The following is a 20,010-nucleotide window of genomic DNA, read 5'->3' as shown; positions in this document are numbered from 1 at the left end:
CGGCGGGCGGGGACCTCCGGGAGCCCGCCAGAGCCGCCCCGCCCGCTCTGGGCCGCGCATCCTTTCCTGCCCGCGCCCGGCTGGCCCGCGGCTGGACAGGAAACCCTGCAGGAAACGCGCGGCCAGCCGGGGCCTGCGGGGAGGAGCCGCGGACCCCTACCCCGCTACCCGGAGCCGGGTTTCAGGGCGAGCCGCCTTGTCTCCCCGCATTTGCGACCCAGTCTCTTCTCCTCCGACCCCTCCACCGCCCCCTTGTCATTATCTTCTGGGGGATCACGAGGCAGTCATTGAAGTTGGCTGTAAGCTTGGTTTCCCAGACGTCATTGAAGAGCTTCAAAAGAGAAGAGCTCACGAAGGTGCCTCTTCATTTTTCTCCGGAGCCAGAATTGGTTATTTACATTAAAAATAACGTTTTAAAAACTCGAATCCGGAAGTGTTCAAGTTGTGTTTTTAAAACAATAGGAGAGGATAGAGTTCCACCTTAACAGCCGGGCTTGTTTTTGAATAGAGTGAAATGTGCAAGACAGTTTACCATTAGCATACCAATGTGGTAAGGAAATCGGAGCCCAGATTTGGTGGTCCCTGGGGAGCAGGTGATTGGAACGAGGCTCCAGGAATCTGTGCGGGGAAGGGGGCGGTGGTGTGTGCGGAGTGGGGATAGATACATTCTGTTGGTTGAGGTGTGAATTACACGGATTCATTATGTATTTGTCAAAACATCCAACTTAATATCCGTTCATTTCACTGTTTGTAAATTTTATCTCCATTTTTAACTCAGAAATGTACCATTTGCAGGTCCTTGAATCTATCACTTAATCTTTTAAAAGGTAGCCCAATTATTCGGTTATTAGAGCTATCAGAGCTTATCAGAGGTACCAAATTTGCAAAGCACTGTACTGATTCAATCCAGCCAAAGATTCAAAAAAGGCTTTAATGTGTGGAATGAAAAAAATATTCAATGTGAGAGTTGAGAGTTGTTTTTATTTGGAGCAAAATGAAGACTAAAGCCCAGGATTCACCTCTCAGATAGCTCCGAGGAAATGCTCCCAAGAGGTAGGGTGGGAGGTCTGTATATATACGTGGTTTGTGCTAGTCACCAGGCACAGATGTCTCTGTTGATAATTTTACTGTTATTCTAGATATAAGAGGCAAGAAACTGAGCTCATAAAATCTGTAAAATACCTGTCTGAAGGCCTGTTCTGGCATTGTTTCCCAACGCACATGCATGCATGCATGCTCAGTCATGTCCGACACTTTGTGACCCCATGGACTGTAGCCCATCAGGCTCCTCTGTCCATGGGATTCTCCAGGCCAGAATACTGGAGTTGGTTGCCATGCCCTCCTCCAGGGGATCTTCCCAGCCCAGGGATCGAACCCCCATCTCCTGCGTCTAAGCTTCCTGCATTGGCAGGCTGATTCTTTACTGCTTTGCCACCCAGGTAGCCTTCCAGGGCAGTGTCATTCTTGATCTCCACCCTAAACTCCTTTCAAGGGTATGTTAGGGTCAGTGATTGCAGGGACAGGTTACCAAATGCTTACAGAGGCAGGTAGCAGGGGACAATTTTTAGTTGGCAAAGGTCACCATCCAATTTCACGGTCAGAATGATCTAATCCAACATCTATTCATTAACCAAGTGAGAACTCCTTTTAAATACATGCCACAAGCCCTGCCATTTTTGGTTTTGAAAGCAAGAGCTCATTTTAAGAGTGGGAGTTAGATGCAGCAGAAATAAAGTCCAGCCTGCCTCCATCAGTCAGTTCAGTTCAGTTCAGTCACTCAGTCATGTCCGACTCTTTGTGACCCCATGAATCGGAGCACACCAGGCTTCCCTGTCCATCACCAACTCCCAGAGTTTACTCAAACTCATGTCCATCAAGTCGCTGATGCCATCCAGCCATCTCATCCTCTGTCGTCCCCTTCTCCTCCTGCCCCCAATCCCTCCCAGCATCAGGGTCTTTTCCAATGAGTCAACTCTTCACATGAGGTGGCCAAAGGATTGGAGTTTCAGCTTTAGCATCATTCCCTACAAAGAAATCCCGGGCTGATCTCCTTCAGAATGGACTGGTTGGATCTCCTTGCAGTCCAAGGGACTCTCAAGAGTCTTCTCCAACACCACAGTTCAAAAGCATCAATTCTTCGGCGCTCAGCCTTCTTCACAGTCCAACTCTCACATCCATACATGACCACAGGAAAAACCATAGCCTTGACTAGACGGACCTTTGTTGGCAAAGTAATGTCTCTGCTTTTGAATATGCTATCTAGGTTGGTCATAACTTTCCTTCCAAAGAGTAAGCGTCTTTTAATTTCATGGCTGCAGTCACCATCTGCAGTGATTTTGGAGCCCCCCAAAATAAAGTCTGACACTGTTTCCACTGTTTCCCCATCTATTGCTATGAAGTGATGGGACCAGATGCCATGATCTTTGTTTTCTGAATGTTGAGCTTTAAGCCAACTTTTTCACTCTCCTCTTTCACTTTCATCAAGAGGCTCTTAAGTTCCTCTTTACTTTGTCTCCATAACCTCGGGCAAATACTTAACCCCTCCTTTCCTCCACTGCAAGACATCTAATGTAGTCATACTGAAGTTTTGTGGTGAATGAGTGAAATGTATAGAAAGCAATTTGCTCAGTGTTGATCTCTCAGACACACACTCTCCCTAGAAACCCACTCTGCCTCAATCGAAGTTGCAAGGGCCTGGGGTCAGTGTGCTTGGTCAATTTTTAAATAAGAGCATTATTGAGATGTTTGGTCATTTTTGCTTTAATTTGAATTCTTGCCAAACTGTTTACTATATAGTTAAGACAGTTTAATCCTTTCTAAAAAGAAGCCAACAGAAATTTAAAGGAAAAAACTTTCAAAAGAACCGTGGTATGGTCTTAGCTGTATTAAACTAAAACAAGCTGGCTGACAAAGATATCTTGAGTAAGTGACTGGTCAAGGGATCTTTTGCAAATTGTGTAAAATGTGTTCACTATCTCAATAATACCCTTTATATAAATAGGGAGATTTTTTTCCCCCTAGATAACACTCTGAGAGACAAGCTTTAACTGACTTGTGATTATTAGAGCACAAGAAAGAAAATGATTGACCCAATTGTCACATTGTGAAAATAAGACCTTATGTGTGTGTTAATCTAACTTTTCTGGAACGCTTCCCACATCATGGACCTGGCCCATGTTATGGAATTTGAATAAGACAGCGTATCTCAGACAGGCTGAGGCTGGACAAGTGTGGATAAGAAGCCTCTTGGAAAGAGAGTAAAGGACACAGACTAAAGTTTCAGACTCAAGACACACTATAATTGAAAAGCCACTCAACTGAGTGAATACTTAACTAGGAATTTACCTTGTACAATTATTGATGTAGGTCACTGGGAATTCCAAAGAGGTGTTGTGTGATATTCCTTATAACTTAAAGAAATCTAATTTCTCTATTTTCTTGTGGCATCGAGATAACAGAGAACAAGATAAAAGACAGTCAAGTGTTGGGCTGGCCAAAAAGTTCGTAAGAGCTTATGGAAAAACCCAAATGAACTTTTTGACCAACCCAATATATGGTTAATTGGGTTTCGGAATAGTAGTTGTGTCCTGGAAACAGATTTTTCTAGAGCAGGTGGGAATGAGCAAAGTATGGTTTTGCTTATTAGGATAGGGGTGGGTGGATGGGAGGAAATAACAAAGGGACGTCTGAACAAGGGCAATGTGGCCCAGGAAGAGGAAGGGCCTGATCAATGCCTTCCCCTGACCATCTCTTGGTTCTCTTGAGCCTAGTGGATCAGCTCCTCCTCTCCCACCAGACCTTCTCAGACTGTCCTCCATCAGAACAGAAGCCTCCCTCCTCTGTCCTCCAAGCATGGCACCCGTGCCCCTGCCATGGCACAGACTTCATTCCCATCTTCAGTTAAGGCTGCTCACATGTCTATGTCCCAGTGAGGCTACCCTCTTAAAAGCAGGGCCTGCATCTTATTCGCTTCTGTATCCCCCAGTGGCCCAGTTCCTCACACAAAGTCAACAGGTATTCAAAAATGTTTCTTTTTATTGAATTCAATGAGAGATGAAAGTAGGGTGAAGTGAAGCCCATTTATAAGCAGGCACACACACGGGCGGTCGCTCATTTGGTTGTCATTTCGTTGGACGCTTACTGTGTGCCAGGCCTCACTCTAGGCTGAGGGCACATCCGTGAACAAAGCAGAGAAAAATCTCCGCCCCCGTGGAGCTGACACTTAAGATCTATCATAAGGAGTAGGATCAGCGATACATTTACATAAATTCAGCCATACCTATCAGCATAGTGAAGAAAAAGGAAAACAAAAAAGACACACTTAAGTACTTTAATTATTGGTACTACAAAAGTCTACTGTTGATATATAGTCTTTTATTATATATTTTACTTGCTATAGTCATAAAATATTCATAGCCATGTATCACTTTACAGCCATTCTACTTGTAAGATTATATAGAGAACTTTATTGGCAATTTCAGAGATTTTCACGGATCATTTTGAGCATGCTTGATTCCATCCTTAAGCATAGTCCTTAAAACCTACCCATCATAGAAGTTGTGACTCTACTGTATCAGATGGAAACTCGGAGGTTGTTGGGCAAGGAAGAACCATTCTAAGTATCTGAACATGAGAATAATGACATGATAAATCCATGTCTGGTTGGCTTAGTCTGGTAACAGGGAACAAGAGATAGTACCTTCACATATATACACATGGTCAATCAACAGTGGAATTCACATCAAGAATTAAAAAAAATAAAAAAGAACAGTTCATGAGTCATTTCCCATTTTTTAAGACAACTAAAATAGTAAGACCTTGAGGTCAAAAATATTTATAATCAACTTGATTATAAAATCTAAAAGAAAAAATCTTAATATATGGGTTTATTCTGACTAAACCTTTATCATTTTCATACATTTTCAAAGAGTATTTAAAAAGAACACCAAGTCAAGAAAAATCATTTTTAAATTTTGCAATAATTTTACTCTGTATACATTAATACCAATCATTTAACCCTAAAAACATTCTTCACTTGTACAATGTAAAAAATTGGACAGTATGTGACTAGAAATACTCCATTATCATAAAGCTACAGATTTGTGCTTTGAAGAGCAAAGTTAGAAAGCAAAAATAATAATCTAACAGTGATAAGCACCAAGAAGACGGAACTTTTTTGCACTTAGGGCCTGACTGGTTGTATTCAAACATAACCTCTACCAACAAAGGAATGAAAATGACACCTTATTTGGCAAAAACAAAACACAAAGAACAAAAATATACATATAGAGGTCTGGAAACAGTGAAGAATGCCCACTTTAAAACAATAAAATCAATCATACCTGTTTTTTAATTAATGTGACATTTGCAAAACTAGATTCATGTCACTTTAGTTCACTTTATATAATTCAGACTGCTCCATTTTTGTTAATGTGTTGTCACACTAGTATAAATGAATATGCTGACTCATGAGTCTGCTGTAATGAATCAACACCATTAGAGCTAGAAGACCCAGTAGCTCTAACGATCTTAGTTGCAACTCATTCCAACTGGTGAAACAGATTATTCATCGGTGTAATTTTTAAAAACTTTGGCCAGATGAGATATGGAGTGAATGAGATGAGTGTGTGTGTGTGTGTGTGTGAGACAGAGTGCTTCCCAGAGAGGAGTGACATGCCAAAAACCATACACAATGGCTCCAAAGACTTGGGCAGCCAGACACTGAATTTCCCCCCAGACAAATGAGAGGGGATGTTAAGGGGTGTGTCATCACCACGTGCAATCAGCGACAGATTTGGAACTAAGTCAGGATGCTTCAGCCACGACGTTCCCGTGACACTGGAGGACGTGAAGCAGCAACAGGGATCAGGCAGGGGTCAGGGATCGACTCTGGCTGCACGTGGAGGGTTTCCCTGGGTCTGCAGCTGAGGGTGCCCGGACCTGGCCCATAGGGCATCTGCAGCAGCCCGGCAGTGGTCCTCCACTTCTTAGTGAGGATGTCTCAGGGAGCCCAGAGGCTCAGCCTGAGGGTTCCTGCCTCCTGGTCTCAAAGGTTCTCTCAGTACAGATACCACCCGTTTTAGAGGCTTGGCCAAAACCTATCAGTGACCTTCCACTGCCAACTCAGCCTTGAAAGGGGCTCTCCCTGTGGTGTCCCTGAGTTTGAGGTAATGCCATCGGACTGTACGCCGTGTTGCAGTAATGAAGTCAGGCGGTCACTACAAAACTCAAGCGATCTGGATTCAATATTTGCCAGTCATCTCAGTAATACTTCCTAGTGAGAGTTTCTCCACACAAATTATAATGTGTGGAGCAAAGGAAAAAAATATTGCTAGAGGATGATAGAAAGAGTTTTTAAAGTTCAGCAGTAAAACTCCTTAAGGGAAGGAAAAGGAGACATATTAACATTTCCACTTTCTATTTGTCCATCCTTGGCTTTGAGGTAAAAGAGCACCAAGGTTCATGTAAAGCTAGTTAAAGGTTCTTCCAGGCTCCTCCACCCACACAACAATCTGAGGGAAATCCTGAACAGTCTACTTCCCAAATTTGTCACCTTATCTCCGGGCATGTCCATACAGCTCTTTAATTCACTAGCAAAATCCACAGCAGTTTTTAAAACAGAATGACATAGTTGCATTCTTTAAATGCCAGCCATGAAATCATCACTTAAAAAAAAAGAAAAAGAAACTAGTCAGACTATATATATGGAAGTCAAGAAAACTTCTCTTTTTTTTAAGCTGCTTTATTTGGTCTGCTGAAGACATGCCTATGGCTGCTTCTAAAAAGCCCTTAGGAAGAGCCTCACGTGACATCCTGCAGTTGGATGTTGTCAGGTTCTTAAACTACACTGTAGGTCTAAACTTCTTCATGAAAACCCCTCAAAGGTGCACACTAAATGCAAAGAAAACTTCTTTTATAATTCAGTGAATTTCAGTCAAACCAAAATAACGATCTAAACTGTCCAAACACGCAACTTCTCCTTCTCCCCCAATGAACTAAATTCTTTTCTTTAAAAAATGGTCAGATTTGAAGATCGAGTTAAAATCCACCAAATTTCCAGTTAAACTCTGAGGGTTTCTATACAACGGTAGCATGATTTTGAATTCATTTTGGCATTCAGCTTTCTGTATTTTTCCTATATATATCCTAGAGAAGCTTCCTGGATCATAATATTTGGGGAGAAATTAAAAGGGTCTTGTATGATACTACAAAGTTCCAGTAATTCTGTTTATCAGGGTTTACCCTTAGCTCAATGGCATTCAACCTCTCCATGATGCAAGTATATGGATAACAAGTTATTTCAGATACAAAACTCTTAGCTCTGTGTCATAAATAAATTTGGGTAAAACCGCAAGCCTTCCACTGAATCATCTCGGCAAAGATGGCCCATCTTCTCAGCAAGAAGCAACCTAGGAGTCAAGGGGAAAAAAAACACCATCATCCATCCATTCATTCAGAAACACAAATGATAGCTACAAGTGAGCAGCAGAGACCTTGCTTACCTCTCTTTAGCCAGAAGGACAGACATTCCCACGAGCTTAGCAAACTCTTCTGATGTTAACGATCCCTTCTCTGAAACCTAACAGAAACACAGAGCAGGAAAAAAAATGTGATCATTTAGGCCACCTCGGTACTAACCTGAGAATATCTATGTGTATACTCAGGAAATAATTGACTGAATTTTCTACTAAAATCACTCCAGAACTAAAGCTTTTTCACTAATGCTTAAGTCTACAAAAGTGGAAGGACCCAAAACAAACACTGTAGACTGAAACATTGTGTAATAGGGAGTGTGTGCGTGTGTGCGCGAGGTCCCTTAAGTGCTGTCCAACTCTTTGCGAACCCACGGACTATAGCCCGACAGGCTCCTCTGTCCATTGAATTTTCCAGGCAAGGATGCTGGAGTGGGTTGCCATGCCCTCCTCGAGGGGATCCTCCGGACCCAGGGATTGAACTCGTGTCTCTTAAGTACCCTGCATCCACAGGCGGGTTCTTTACCACTAGCGCCACCTGGGAAGCCCAATAAGGGCAATGTACTTCATAGTCTGAAAAGGAACATACAACAAATTCTAACTGAGTGCATAGTACATGCTCCAGCGAAGGACCCTTATACACAGGACTGGTTTTAAGTATGTGATCGGAATATGTATAGTCTTGAAACTTTCATCAAATTTAAAATAAGAATATTTCAAGGTCCTAACAAATAATCAGTTTGGCCAGCAAAATCCACCTAAACTACAGTTGCTTTCCATATTTTTTGAAGCAATTATTTTACAAAACAATTTGCAATGTTTACAATGCAGCTTACGTGGGTATGACTAAAAGAAAAAGTTCAATCATGGGTAACACTCTGACAAAGTTAAAAACTTACTCTCAAGGCTGAGTTTCAAACAGAAAGGGAGTAAGCACCTCCCTCATTCTAGCTCCCCTTACTTACAAAATGTTATGAGTGTTGGCAAGTTTCAAGGAGCTTTCAAAGTATAAATGTGATGAATAGTCACTCATTGTTAATGATCAACCGTTTTCAATTGGGTCTGTGAACATTACTTTTTAGCAAAGTTAAATTCAAAAGGAAATCCTGTTTCTCAAGTTGCTAAGCACTGGGGTCTTCGGGGGGCAAGCTCTAACGAGGGAGGGAGGAAACGGGGTCCCCGTACCGTCTCCAAGGCTGAGGCCACCATTTCCTCCTCCTTGTGGGACTGAAGTTCAATGACCATGACGCCGCTGTCAAACACGCGGAGTCTAAAAGTCGCAGAAGGGAGAACAAAGCCGTGAACATCTGGGATCTTGGACCCTCGGGGAGGCGAAAATATTTTTTTACTTTCATTTATGCCCAGGTCTGAGGGCAATATTAACACAAAACAGCATTTCAGATATAACGACCATGGGTGACTAAAGCATAACCAAAAAAGCTCATAAACAGTGAATGAAATTCTGAACTGTAATCCACATGCTAAGTAAAATATGCCTGGCTACTTTTTTTAAAACCTGAGGATAAGGAAAACACAATTCACAGCTGACTGTACTTCCAGGTCTCCAGAGACTAAGACAAAAAAAATTGTGTAAGGACAGAAAGACTGGTCACGGTGACCTCATGGGAGGAGCCCACATTGGCAAGAGTCTGACCACCTGCCCCTGAGGCCTTGCACAGCCCTGAGAAGGATGGAAGCTGGGATGACAGATGCCCATGGTACCAGGTGATTCCTGCCCACGTGAGAAACAAACTTCCAGAAGAGTGATGTATATGCTGGCTCACCACGCAAGAGGACAGACCTACAGGGCTGTTCTGTCTACTCAGGGTGGAATTGTGACAACCGACGGCAAACTTCCCACAAGGTTCTTTTACCTGAGAGGTAGTTTCAGCGCTTCCAGCATCTTGCATGCATTCACTAAATCTTCTGGTGAAAGCAACTAGAGAAGGGGGGGAAAAATACAAGTTTACCATTTACACTGCAAATTTAATAGAGTGATGCTATGTAATTATGATGACCACTCAAACAGAAGAGATAAGTGTAAAATGATCATGCATCAAGGATTTTAGGTGGCTTACTCACTTACAAGGCAAAAAGGATTAACAAAGAAGCAAAGACATCTATTCATTAGAGCAGTGCTATCCAAAGAAATATAACACAAGTCATATAGGTAATTTAAAACCTTCTAGTAGCCACGTTAAAAAATACACAGATTAAATTAATTTTAATGTATATATTTTATTCAACCCAAAAGAGCCAAAAATTTGCCCTGTAATTGATATAAAAATCATTAATAAGATAGTTAACACTTCTCTATTCTATACAAAGTCTTCTAAATCCAGGGTGTAATTCACACTTACAGCACACTTCAATTTGGACTACCTGCATTTCAAGTTCACGATCGTCACCTGTAGCTACGTAGTGGCTACCCTTCTGGCTCACGTGGCCTTGAAGAATCAGCTCAGTACAGTGGTGACCAGCAGCTGTGAGTCACACGGAATAGCTCCGGAGCCAGTCCAGCCTGAGTCCCAATCTCTGTCACAAGACTGTCTCCTGGTAGAGCCGTGGTCAAGCTTTTGAATCTTCCTGAGCCTCAGTGTCCTCATCCCCTAATTGTCCCCCAGATGGGGAGAGTAAAAGTAGCTACCACACTGAGTGATGGGGAGGATAAGCAGAGAACACGTGCAGAGCGCCTGGTGGATAATAAGTACCCACCGGGATGATTACTATGACTGTTCAAATTAAAACACAGAGCAGAGGGACCTCCCTGGTGGTCCAGTGGTCACTTCCAATGCAGGGGGATGTGGGTTCAATTCCTGGTTGAGGAGCTACGATCCCACATGCCGTGTGGCACAGTCAAAAATTTCAAAAAAACAAAAAAATACAGAGCAGAGCTTTGACTTGGGGAACCTGGGTGAGCACTGGAGACACATGTGTGAGCTATCTGCGTGGAGGGCAGAGAGACTGCACAGACAGACCCTTGGAGGCCAAGGACATGTGAGTGGAAAGGACAGCGAGAGCTGAGGTGTAGCTGGGGCTGATTCTAAGCCAAAGGAACAGGGCTTCCCCACTGTGTTATCAACAGGCAATCTGAGTCCAGCCAGGTTCATTCAAAACAGTTAACAATCACAGAGTAAGGTCACCAGGCATAGTCTTGCTCATCACGACACAAACACAGGCTATTAGAACGCTGAGGTATCACTCAATCTAAACCCTATCTTAAAGGTAAAAACCTGAGTTCCAGAGAGGTTAAGGAAGCTACTCAAAGTCACTGAGCAAAACCAGGAACAGAATCTACCCTCTGGATCCCAGGGCAGTGTTCTTTTTCACTGCACCACACTGCTTTTCAAAATATCAATACTTTTGATATTCACAGCCCTTCCTCAGATTGTATTCATTGTAGGAGAATTTGTATTCTATCAAGAAAGTCTATATTTAGCCAAAAGCATATCTAAAAATTCTTACTTCCATTCCTCGAGCTCGGTTTACTAAACAGTACACCTCTGTAAGTGACATTATTCCCCCTCGTTCCTGTTAAAATATTAAATAAAAAGAAACATTATAATTAGCACTAGTTAGCACTTCCTAATAGAAATCATAATCAGAGCAAAATCATAAATTATAAAATTTCTTAAGAAGCTTTTGAAAACTATATTTACACACCAGGAACCTATTCAGATACCAGGAGGCACTTCAAATTCCCTATTTGGACTTTAATACTATAATTACTGTTTTAACATTTACTTAAATAAAAAGAGGGGTTGGACACTATGTTTCAAAAAGTGTATTTAAATGTTTTAAGTTATTCCAGCTAATAACTAAATAAATGATGGAATTAAATATCACCATTTTGCAACCCCTAATGAAGTAACAGATATAGATAATGACTGTCAGTAGCTGTTAATATCACACAAAAAAGATAATCATATATAACATACCTTCTGATGGAAACGCACAAAACCCTCTATGGAATATTTTTATTAGGACAAAAAAAAAGAACTTCTAGATATAACTACCAATTTACAGGGAACACACAAGATGGTGAAGCATGGTAACTTACAGTTAGCAAAATCCAACTCTGAAACACTGTAAGATAAACTACTAGCTTCTTCAGTAAATAAATTGTATGATGGGAAAAAAGAGATGGGAGAAGGAAAAACCCATAGAATTAAAAAAAAAAAAAAAAACAAACCTTGAAAGAAATCAAACATTTGCAATGTATCTTGGCTTGAACAAATCAACTGCAGCAGAAAATGTGAATACTAACTGGGTATCCGATAATACTAAAAAATTATTTTTTAATTTTTAGGTGTGAAATGGGATTATAATCACATTTAAAGGCATCTTTATCACTATAATTACATAGTTAAATGTTTACAGGTAAAGGGATATGATGTCTGGGATTCACTTTAAAATAATTTTGAGTGGAGCTGGATGATGGGGACATAAGGATTCATTATGCTATCCTACTCTGTCATCTGTTTGAAATATTTCTTAATACAGGTGCTTTAATAAAGTTTTGATTCCCTGAATAATGTTAAACTAGAATATGAAACTTTATTATGAAGTTATTAATAGCACACGGTATATGAAAAAAATGTGTCTAAAATATATACAGATTATATATTTCCTTTTGAAAATAAGAGATAAGAAAGACTTTTTGTATCAAACAGATTTAGATATCTGAAATGGAAATTAAAAACAATTTAGAAAATTATTGACAAAGAATCACTGCTAAGTGCTAAGTCACTTCAGTCGTGTCCGACTCTGTGCGATCCCATAGAAGGCAGTCCACCAAGCTCCCCCGTCCCTGGGATTCTCCAGGCAAGAACACTGGAGTGGGTTGCCATTTCCTTCTCCAATGCAGGAAAGTGAAAAGTGAAAGTGAAGTCGCTCAGTCATGTCCGACCCTTAGCATGGACTGCAGCCTACCAGGCTCCTCCATCCATGGGACTTTCCATGCAAGAGTACTGGAGTGGGGTGCCATTGCCTTCTCCAAAGAATCACTGAACTAGTTTAGTTTATTACTGCAAGGAAAAATAACATGTTGGTTGAATAGAAGCCACATCATGAAAGGAGTTAAGCTCTTAAGACCTCTGATGACACAAAAATAATTTAACACAATTTAAAGAGACCATTAAGATTTTGTTTTTACCTCCAAAGGTGCCTGCAGTATTCCAGCCAGCTGTTTGGCCAGCTGCATGTGGTACTGTGTGCCGGAGCCGTAGGTCTCCCTGGTAACCGGGTTAGCTATCCCCATGCTCAGCAAATAGGATTTAAACCTGATGGTCTATAAGGAGAGGGAAAGATACACAAAAAGACTATGCAGATTTAGTCTCTCTACCCAGCATCGGAAATCCATCAGACATTCAGTTCCACTCGATTATTTCTATATCTACCCATCTCTTCTACTGTGTTTCTATGCTGTGAAATATATGAGTGAATTCCTAGTATTTCCTGGCATAAATCGGATCATTACTCTCCTCCTGCCTTAGTATCTCAGTTTCTATTTACCCCACAGGTTTGGTGGCAGATGAGACTCAGGTAACAACCATCCTTCTGCTTAATGTCAACCAAATGATAAAACCAAAAACCTAGGAAAACAGCTGTGACCAGATTGTAGACAAATTTAATGAAACATATCAAACTTAAGGTATGTCAAGAACAAACTTCCACATTTCAGTATCTCTTATTTTCTACATTCCAGGAAAAGTACTGAAATATCCTTTAATTCTGCTAGAGCTAACAAAGTTTTTATGGCTGACTTTTTCTTCCACATTGTCATATATCCTCAAGTCCTACAAGAAATCAAACACTATTTTAAGAAACAGCATGCTGGTAAACCACCAGAATGCCCTTGTGTTATCTCTGTAATCTAGTTCTCAAAGCCTTAAAGAGGCCACCCATTTACCTCATCTTCTGTGATGTCACCTTGCTTGTCTTTGATCTTATTAGCAATGGACTTTGATAACTCCACCATTTCCTTAGCCTGTCAAGAGAACAGAAAAAGAGCAAAAAGAAATAATGTCCCTAAATGTCTGCTAACAAAATAAATTTTCAAAAGTGTATCATAACTGGCATGAATTTAATACATGTAAATGACATATACCTTGACCATTAGCTTGCTGAGGTCTTCGAAGGCCTGAAATGAGAAATGAGATTTTGTTGGAATTTGTCTAAAGAACTGAGACGTTTTAAAGCAATGAAGCACTCTATTTTCTTCCCTATGATAGAAATTTATGAAATTTTCTGACAAATATCAACTTATTTATAGGAATAGTTATATAGTCATAAATCTACCTTATCCTAAAGAATTCAGTTTAGCTTAGAAGCTGTCAAATTTCCAAAACCAACTACAAAAAACAAATTTTCAGAAAGAAAACAGTTACTGATTAAACAAACAAAAGGTGACACAATAGTTTAGAAAATATTATCTCTTTGACACAAGTAAGAAAATTTGTCACCAGTTTTTCCCAGATAAGAGGTCAGGAATCACAGGTGTCGTACAGTTTTCCTGGCCGAAAATGGCAACATGCAGCTGCAGGAATACTTCTTTGGGTCCAACAATTTCGGCTTTAATAGCAGGTGTGATTAACCAAAACCATAAACCTCAGCCTTGAATATTACACAGATTATACTTGTAGCCTTGGCTAAACTGGATATCACAAGAGAACATTTAAATACCACCAAAGCATATCTAAATAAAACCCATCAACTGTTTGATGTACTACAATGAACATCCATCCCCTCCAAAGGCCTCTTCAAACTTGATCAGATATATTTATAATTCAAGTATTTGTGGTTCAATGATAAAGAAGTTGCCTGCCAATGAAGGAGATGGAGGTTCGATCCCTGGATCAGGAAGATCCCCTGGAGGAAGGCATGGCAACCCACTCCAGTATTCTTGCCTGGAGAATCCCATGGACAGAGGAGCCTGGCGGGCTACAGTCCATGGGGTCACAAAGAGTCGGACACAAATGAGCACACACTCACACACTTCCAGTGCAGAATAGCATCTAACTCATGTGCACAGATGTTACTTTTTAAAACCAATTAAGCAGCTTATCATTAATTGAAAACTCTTTCAATCCACCGAGAACAGCGGTCCACGGGTTCAGCCTGGCTGATGCCCGTCTTAATGACATGCAGGAACGTATCCCCCATCTGCAGAAAGACTTTGCTGAAAGAATAGAGTGCTGTGTACAATTCTTATGGTCAACTCACTGGGCTGCTACCGAAAACAAAGGGGAACGAATGTGCACACACCTAACAGGAATTTCCTCAGATAAACAAAAGGCTTAAACACTGGATTCTTATCAGCAGCGGCCAGCAGATGCAGGAAACCTTTTGTGGGAAACTTTGGGCAACGGCCCTGAAACTAAGGCTATTCAAATGTTTAAATGGAGGGCAAATCGCATACCAACCTCATTTTCAAATAAAATTAAAATGCAGACACTTTACACACTTAGATTTTTACTTTGCATATACAGTTACTAGATTTCTTTTACCTAAGTGAAAAGAAAAGACAACATTTCTAAATTTTTATATGGTAAGTCATTGTATTTACTGTATTATATTTTCATAGAAAAAGTCTGCTGAAAATAATGGTAAGTCTATGTAGAATACACAAATTAACCCTTAATGTGCATAGTCCATAAAAAATAAATACAAATATTTTAGTATTTTGGAAGAAGTACCTATAAAAAAATTCTAGGTAATTATAAAGCATAATTAAAAGCGTCCTCACTTCTATTTCTATTATTATTCTAAAATTTGGTATTAGCATTGAACATGTTAGTTGCTCAGTTGTGTCTGACTTTTTGTGACCCCATGGACTGTAGCCCACCAGCTCCTTTGTCCATGGAATTTGCCAGGCAAGAATACTAGAGTGGTTTGCCACTTCCTACTCCAGGGGATCTTCTCAATCCAGGGATCAAACCCACATCCCCTTGTGTCTCCTGCATTGGCAGGTGGGTTCTTTACCACTGCGCCACCTGGGACCATCTGGTGAAGAAATCAATGACCTGCATAAGAGCCCGATGCTTGTGTGGACTCCCCTGACTATGCAACTCTGAAAACCACACTGAAGTGGAATAAGAGTTCATAAGCTAAGAAAAACGCTATTCTGAATACCACGTTAGTATGGCAGCCTTTGGAAAAGGGAATACTGATAATGCAAAATTGGTTCATTGCTCCATGCCACCTCCAAGCGTCACACAGAAGGGTGACTACAAAAACCACCGCAAGAGGACAGCGACAGCACCTTCTGGGTGGCAGAGAGTGCTTGGGACATAGCAGACCACACTCGTCCGCAAATCAGGAAACCCAAGTCCTCATAACCCTTGTTCCAAGTCTCGTCACCAGCCCTGAGATGATCCCTTCTCTGGATAGTAAGAAGCCCTCTCATGAGAAAATGCTGGAATTTTATGGGACTAGAGGATTCAGGGAAGATGGGGGCTGTGGCAGCATCGTTTTTGAATCTCTCCAAATCCCACCATGAACATGGGCCAACAAGATCTCAAAACCTCTAAGACCCACAGGCAGCATATACAAAGAAGCTGAGTGACGAGATCTCCACAAGAACCCCAAGACACAAGCTAGTGGAGACAAGCCACCGAGAGCCCCAAGAGCTCCTCATCTTAACAGTGAGGCAGAGAGAGAAAAGGGAGGCAACAGAGCAACTGACAGACCTGAGGAGAGGAGACCCCGACCCAGCCAGCAGGCATCACTAGAGAGCAGACGGGCAAACCTGAGGTCAGGGACTGAAACGGAGAGAGCTTTGCCCACTTCAGCAGTGGATGCGGGCAAGGGGTCCTCAGGCAGGGCTGAAGCAGCCTGTAAACTCTGGAAAGGGCCCCCCACCCCCAGGCTTCCCGGCCAGGACAGGAGCCCACATTGGGGAGAAACTACTGAGACAGGAATCAAAACCTGAGTGAGGCAGTAGTAACATAGGAAGCGGGGAAAGGGTCAGCTAAAGACAGGGGTGGGCATGGGGCCAGGAAACCACGGACGGCAAGTCACCTCCCTCGTGTGCCCCACATGAACAGCACAAGAGTGAGCACTGTGGAGTAAGAGACGCCGCCCTGAGCTAGGCCTTCCTCTAAAAATTCAGGAAAACTAATTTCACATGAAAATTAGCAACAGCAAAGTATCAAGGTCAAATCCCACACAAGGTTACTACAAGAAAAAAGGAAAATCAGGAGCCGAGTAACATTACAGATAATGAAAGAAAGCCAGAAAGACATGTTCACAGATCGGATCGAAAATTAACCTTCGGTTTCAAAATGAGCTGATAGATGTTGATAAAATGATAGAAGTTGTGAAAGAACACCATAAATCAGGAATGAATTTTTTAAATCATTTTTTAAATAAAGCCTATACTAGGAACTTGCCTGGTGGTCCAGTGGTTAAAACTCTGTGCTTCCAACGCAAGGGGACCAAGTTCCACCCCTGGTCAGGGAACTAAGATCCCACATCTAGCAGGCCATGCGGTGTGGCCAAAAATAAATACATACAATGAAAAGTTAAAGAAAAAAAAAAGACTATACTACTAGATGAACACAGGAGGAATAAACACAACAGATAATATCTTAAGAGAAAAAAGAGTGAAAAAGAGGACATTTTTCTAAAATAAAAAAGCCAAAAAGGGTTGGGAAGAAAGTCACAAAGAGGGAAGACTGGCAATAAAGCTGCAACATACAGTCTCAGAAGAAAAAGATACCAAAGCGATTATTGAAAATAATAGAAAAACATCTCTGAAATGAAAAGAAAACATGTCTGAAACCAAATACTGAAAGCATACTGTGTCCCTGAGAATAACAATCCAGAATGACTAACACTTAACATTCTAGTAAAATGACAAAAGATAAAAAAAAAAAAAAAATCTGTTGAGCATCTAGAAAAAACAGCAAGTGACTTTAAAGAACGGAGAATATGAGGTTTTCACTACTCTGGCGGCAACACTTCATGTCAGACGAAAAAGTGAAAGTCACACATTGAAGGCACTCAGGAAAGAAAATGTGAGCCAAGGACTATAAATCCAGCAAAACTGACCTTCGTGTACAAGGAACACGGAGATGCCAGAATTCAGGGAGTATTATTCCCATGAGCACTTTCTCAAACATCTATGAGAGGATGAGCGTCAGACAACAGAAATGAACAGAGGGAAGTGAATGTAGGGACCAGGCGCATCACACACAGTTATTTTCACGAATGAGACTGAATGACAGGGGAAATGGAAGAGGGTACATGGTGGCTGAATGCACAGACAGTGTATTAATAGATACAGCACACCTATGTTTTACATTTGGGAAGAAAGGGAAGAACATATACAAAAAAAAACATATATATATATATATATATACTTTTTAACTGTTTTAGTAATTCTTCACTAGTGTAGTCCTGAATTTGAATAAGAAGCATTAGTGTGACCTCTTGACACACTTTTACTAAAAAAAAAACCCTAGCTTTTTCCAGTGGAAAGGGTTACAAATAAACATCAACTCAATAGAGATGCAAATTTCTAGCAGGCAGATTATGGTTTTGAAATACTGCTGCTGCTGCTGCGTCGCTTCAGTCGTGTCTGACTCTGTGTGACCCCATAGACGGAAGCCCACCAGGCTGCCCTGTCCCTGGGATTCTCCAGGCAAGAACACTGGAGTGGGGTGCCATTGCCCTCTCCGTTTGAAATACTACTTCTCCTTAAAAGAAACCTTGACTAACACAAGTATCTGGTAACTATTTGCAGTTTGGACTTTATTTGATTGAGGTAAATCTTTGAAATTCCATAAACAGCACTCATCAATGGAATTTTACTTACAAACTATTATAAAAAATTATAAAAATTACTTCATAAAATCATTTCATAAAAATGCAAGACCATTTTCATATAAACATGGGAAAACTGATGATGTTGTAAATGTATTAACTGACTGCCCAAATCTAATGCACTGCTCATTTTTTAAACTAGAGTTCCTTCCCCTTTACTTGCTGCTGCTGCTGCTGCTGCTGCTGCTAGGTCGCTTCAGTCGTGTCTGACTCTGTGTGACCCCATAGACGGCAGCCCACCAGGCTCCCCCGTCCCTGGGATTCTCCAGGCAAGAACACTGGAGTGGGTTGCCATTTCCTTCTCCAATGCATGAAAGTGAAAAGTGAAAGTGAAGTCACTCAGTCGTGTCCGACTCCTAGCGACCCCATGGACTGTAGCCTACCAGGCTCCTCCGTCCATGGGATTTTCCAGGTAAGAGTACTGGAGTGGGGTGCCATTGCCTTCTCCTCCCCTTTACTTGAATTTCCTCAAATATGATGAGGTTTCAGAAACACCAAAGTGCAAGCTGTGCTCCTAGAAGACGTAATGTGCTGGTCTGAACCACTCTTACTATCTCCGTGCCTGGTCCCTGAGTGGTCCTCAGTGCTCAAGTGGGGGTGCCCAATCAGACTCAAGGGCCGCAGAACAGCATTTGCCCCTTAACTAAGTTAATCAAACATTCAAAATAATTATACAGGGGACCTTGAATTCCTTATGAGTACCATCCAGTCAATGCCACCTAGACTTTAAAATATATGGACAATAATTCATGACATTTTCTAACATCACAAAATCAATCTGTATTTCTTTTTTATTCCTTTCTGGAAAACCTTTTTAAAACACATTTGGGCTTAATTATGCCAACCTGAAGTAGATGCATTCAATGGGAACTGTGGCTTCAGGAATGCTATATTCCAATACACAGAATGGAGGCAGCCACAGCTGTATCCCAAAGAATAAGCAAGATGGCTGAAAAAGACAGCTGACAGGAACTCGTGTAAGAATTACCTCAGAAATGTTTTTGTCAGTTTCTTTTCTTTTTTCTTCCAGTTTCCTTTCAATACCTACGATTCCTACAGCCCGTATTCTTCCTGGCTAAAAAACAAAAGTAGAAAATAAAATGTCCCAAATAGGAAGAACACACTCTTTTGTAACCCCACCATACTGTGTGTTCAATGGCGAGAGAGGACACGCAAAGAACCCAAGAAAAACAGCACATAATTACATCCAGTTTCCTTTCAAAACGTTTGTCGGTTTATGGCCACACATAATGACCTTCAAATCATTATAAATAAAGACTGAACACAAAAATAGATGGCATATTTTTACTCTGTATTTCAGGTATAAATTAAATTTCCTCTTCAATTTTGTTTTCTGGCAAGTCATCATGCATGTATCAGATATTTAATAGGGCCTCAAATGTGCAAAAAATTAAGAGTTAAAATTCTGGTACTTGAAAGTTATTATACAAGCTACTTTTACACATTTGAGTGCCTGTCCAGAGTTGGTGGTGAATGAGACTGGCCTGGAAAATGTCACCCCGTGGTACTGCTGTCTGTTCTGTCAGATGCCATGCTAATTATGAAAAACATAATGCCAGAAGATGGACTCTAACTCCTGCCACCCTGAAATTACGTTAGTAAGTAGTTAATCATGTGTTATTTCCAAGTGTCTACTGTCTAGAGAGTACTAAGTCAGGTTCTGTGAAAATAAGGTTCTAATTAGAACATC

The 20,010-nt window shown here is 41.1% G+C and overlaps 1 protein-coding gene across 3 annotated transcripts in view; it reads right to left on the bottom strand.

Annotated features, from left to right (window-relative positions):
• Positions 1–4,017: 4,017 nt before the first annotated feature.
• VPS36 (vacuolar protein sorting 36 homolog) overlaps positions 4,018–20,010 on the bottom strand; it is a 31,972-nt gene continuing 15,979 nt past the window's right edge. For 2 of the 3 annotated variants that reach the window (XM_027557337.1, XM_027557338.1), the window contains exons 6-14: positions 19,288–19,374; positions 13,582–13,614; positions 13,384–13,461; positions 12,628–12,762; positions 10,938–11,003; positions 9,347–9,411; positions 8,658–8,742; positions 7,503–7,579; positions 4,335–7,409 (exon numbers count right to left, since the gene is read on the bottom strand). In XM_027557337.1, the coding sequence (XP_027413138.1) occupies positions 7,316–7,409; positions 7,503–7,579; positions 8,658–8,742; positions 9,347–9,411; positions 10,938–11,003; positions 12,628–12,762; positions 13,384–13,461; positions 13,582–13,614; positions 19,288–19,374 (720 nt within the window). In that variant the 3' untranslated portion in view covers positions 4,335–7,315. Of the gene's footprint in view, positions 7,410–7,502; positions 7,580–8,657; positions 8,743–9,346; positions 9,412–10,937; positions 11,004–12,627; positions 12,763–13,383; positions 13,462–13,581; positions 13,615–19,287; positions 19,375–20,010 lie in introns of all 3 variants that reach the window. The other variant, XM_027557336.1, reaches the window with a different exon arrangement.

This window comes from Bos indicus x Bos taurus, chromosome 12, assembly GCF_003369695.1.
Source record: "Bos indicus x Bos taurus breed Angus x Brahman F1 hybrid chromosome 12, Bos_hybrid_MaternalHap_v2.0, whole genome shotgun sequence".
In the NCBI taxonomy this organism is placed as follows: domain Eukaryota; kingdom Metazoa; phylum Chordata; class Mammalia; order Artiodactyla; family Bovidae; genus Bos; species Bos indicus x Bos taurus.
This window is presented reverse-complemented; position numbering and strand designations above follow the sequence as displayed.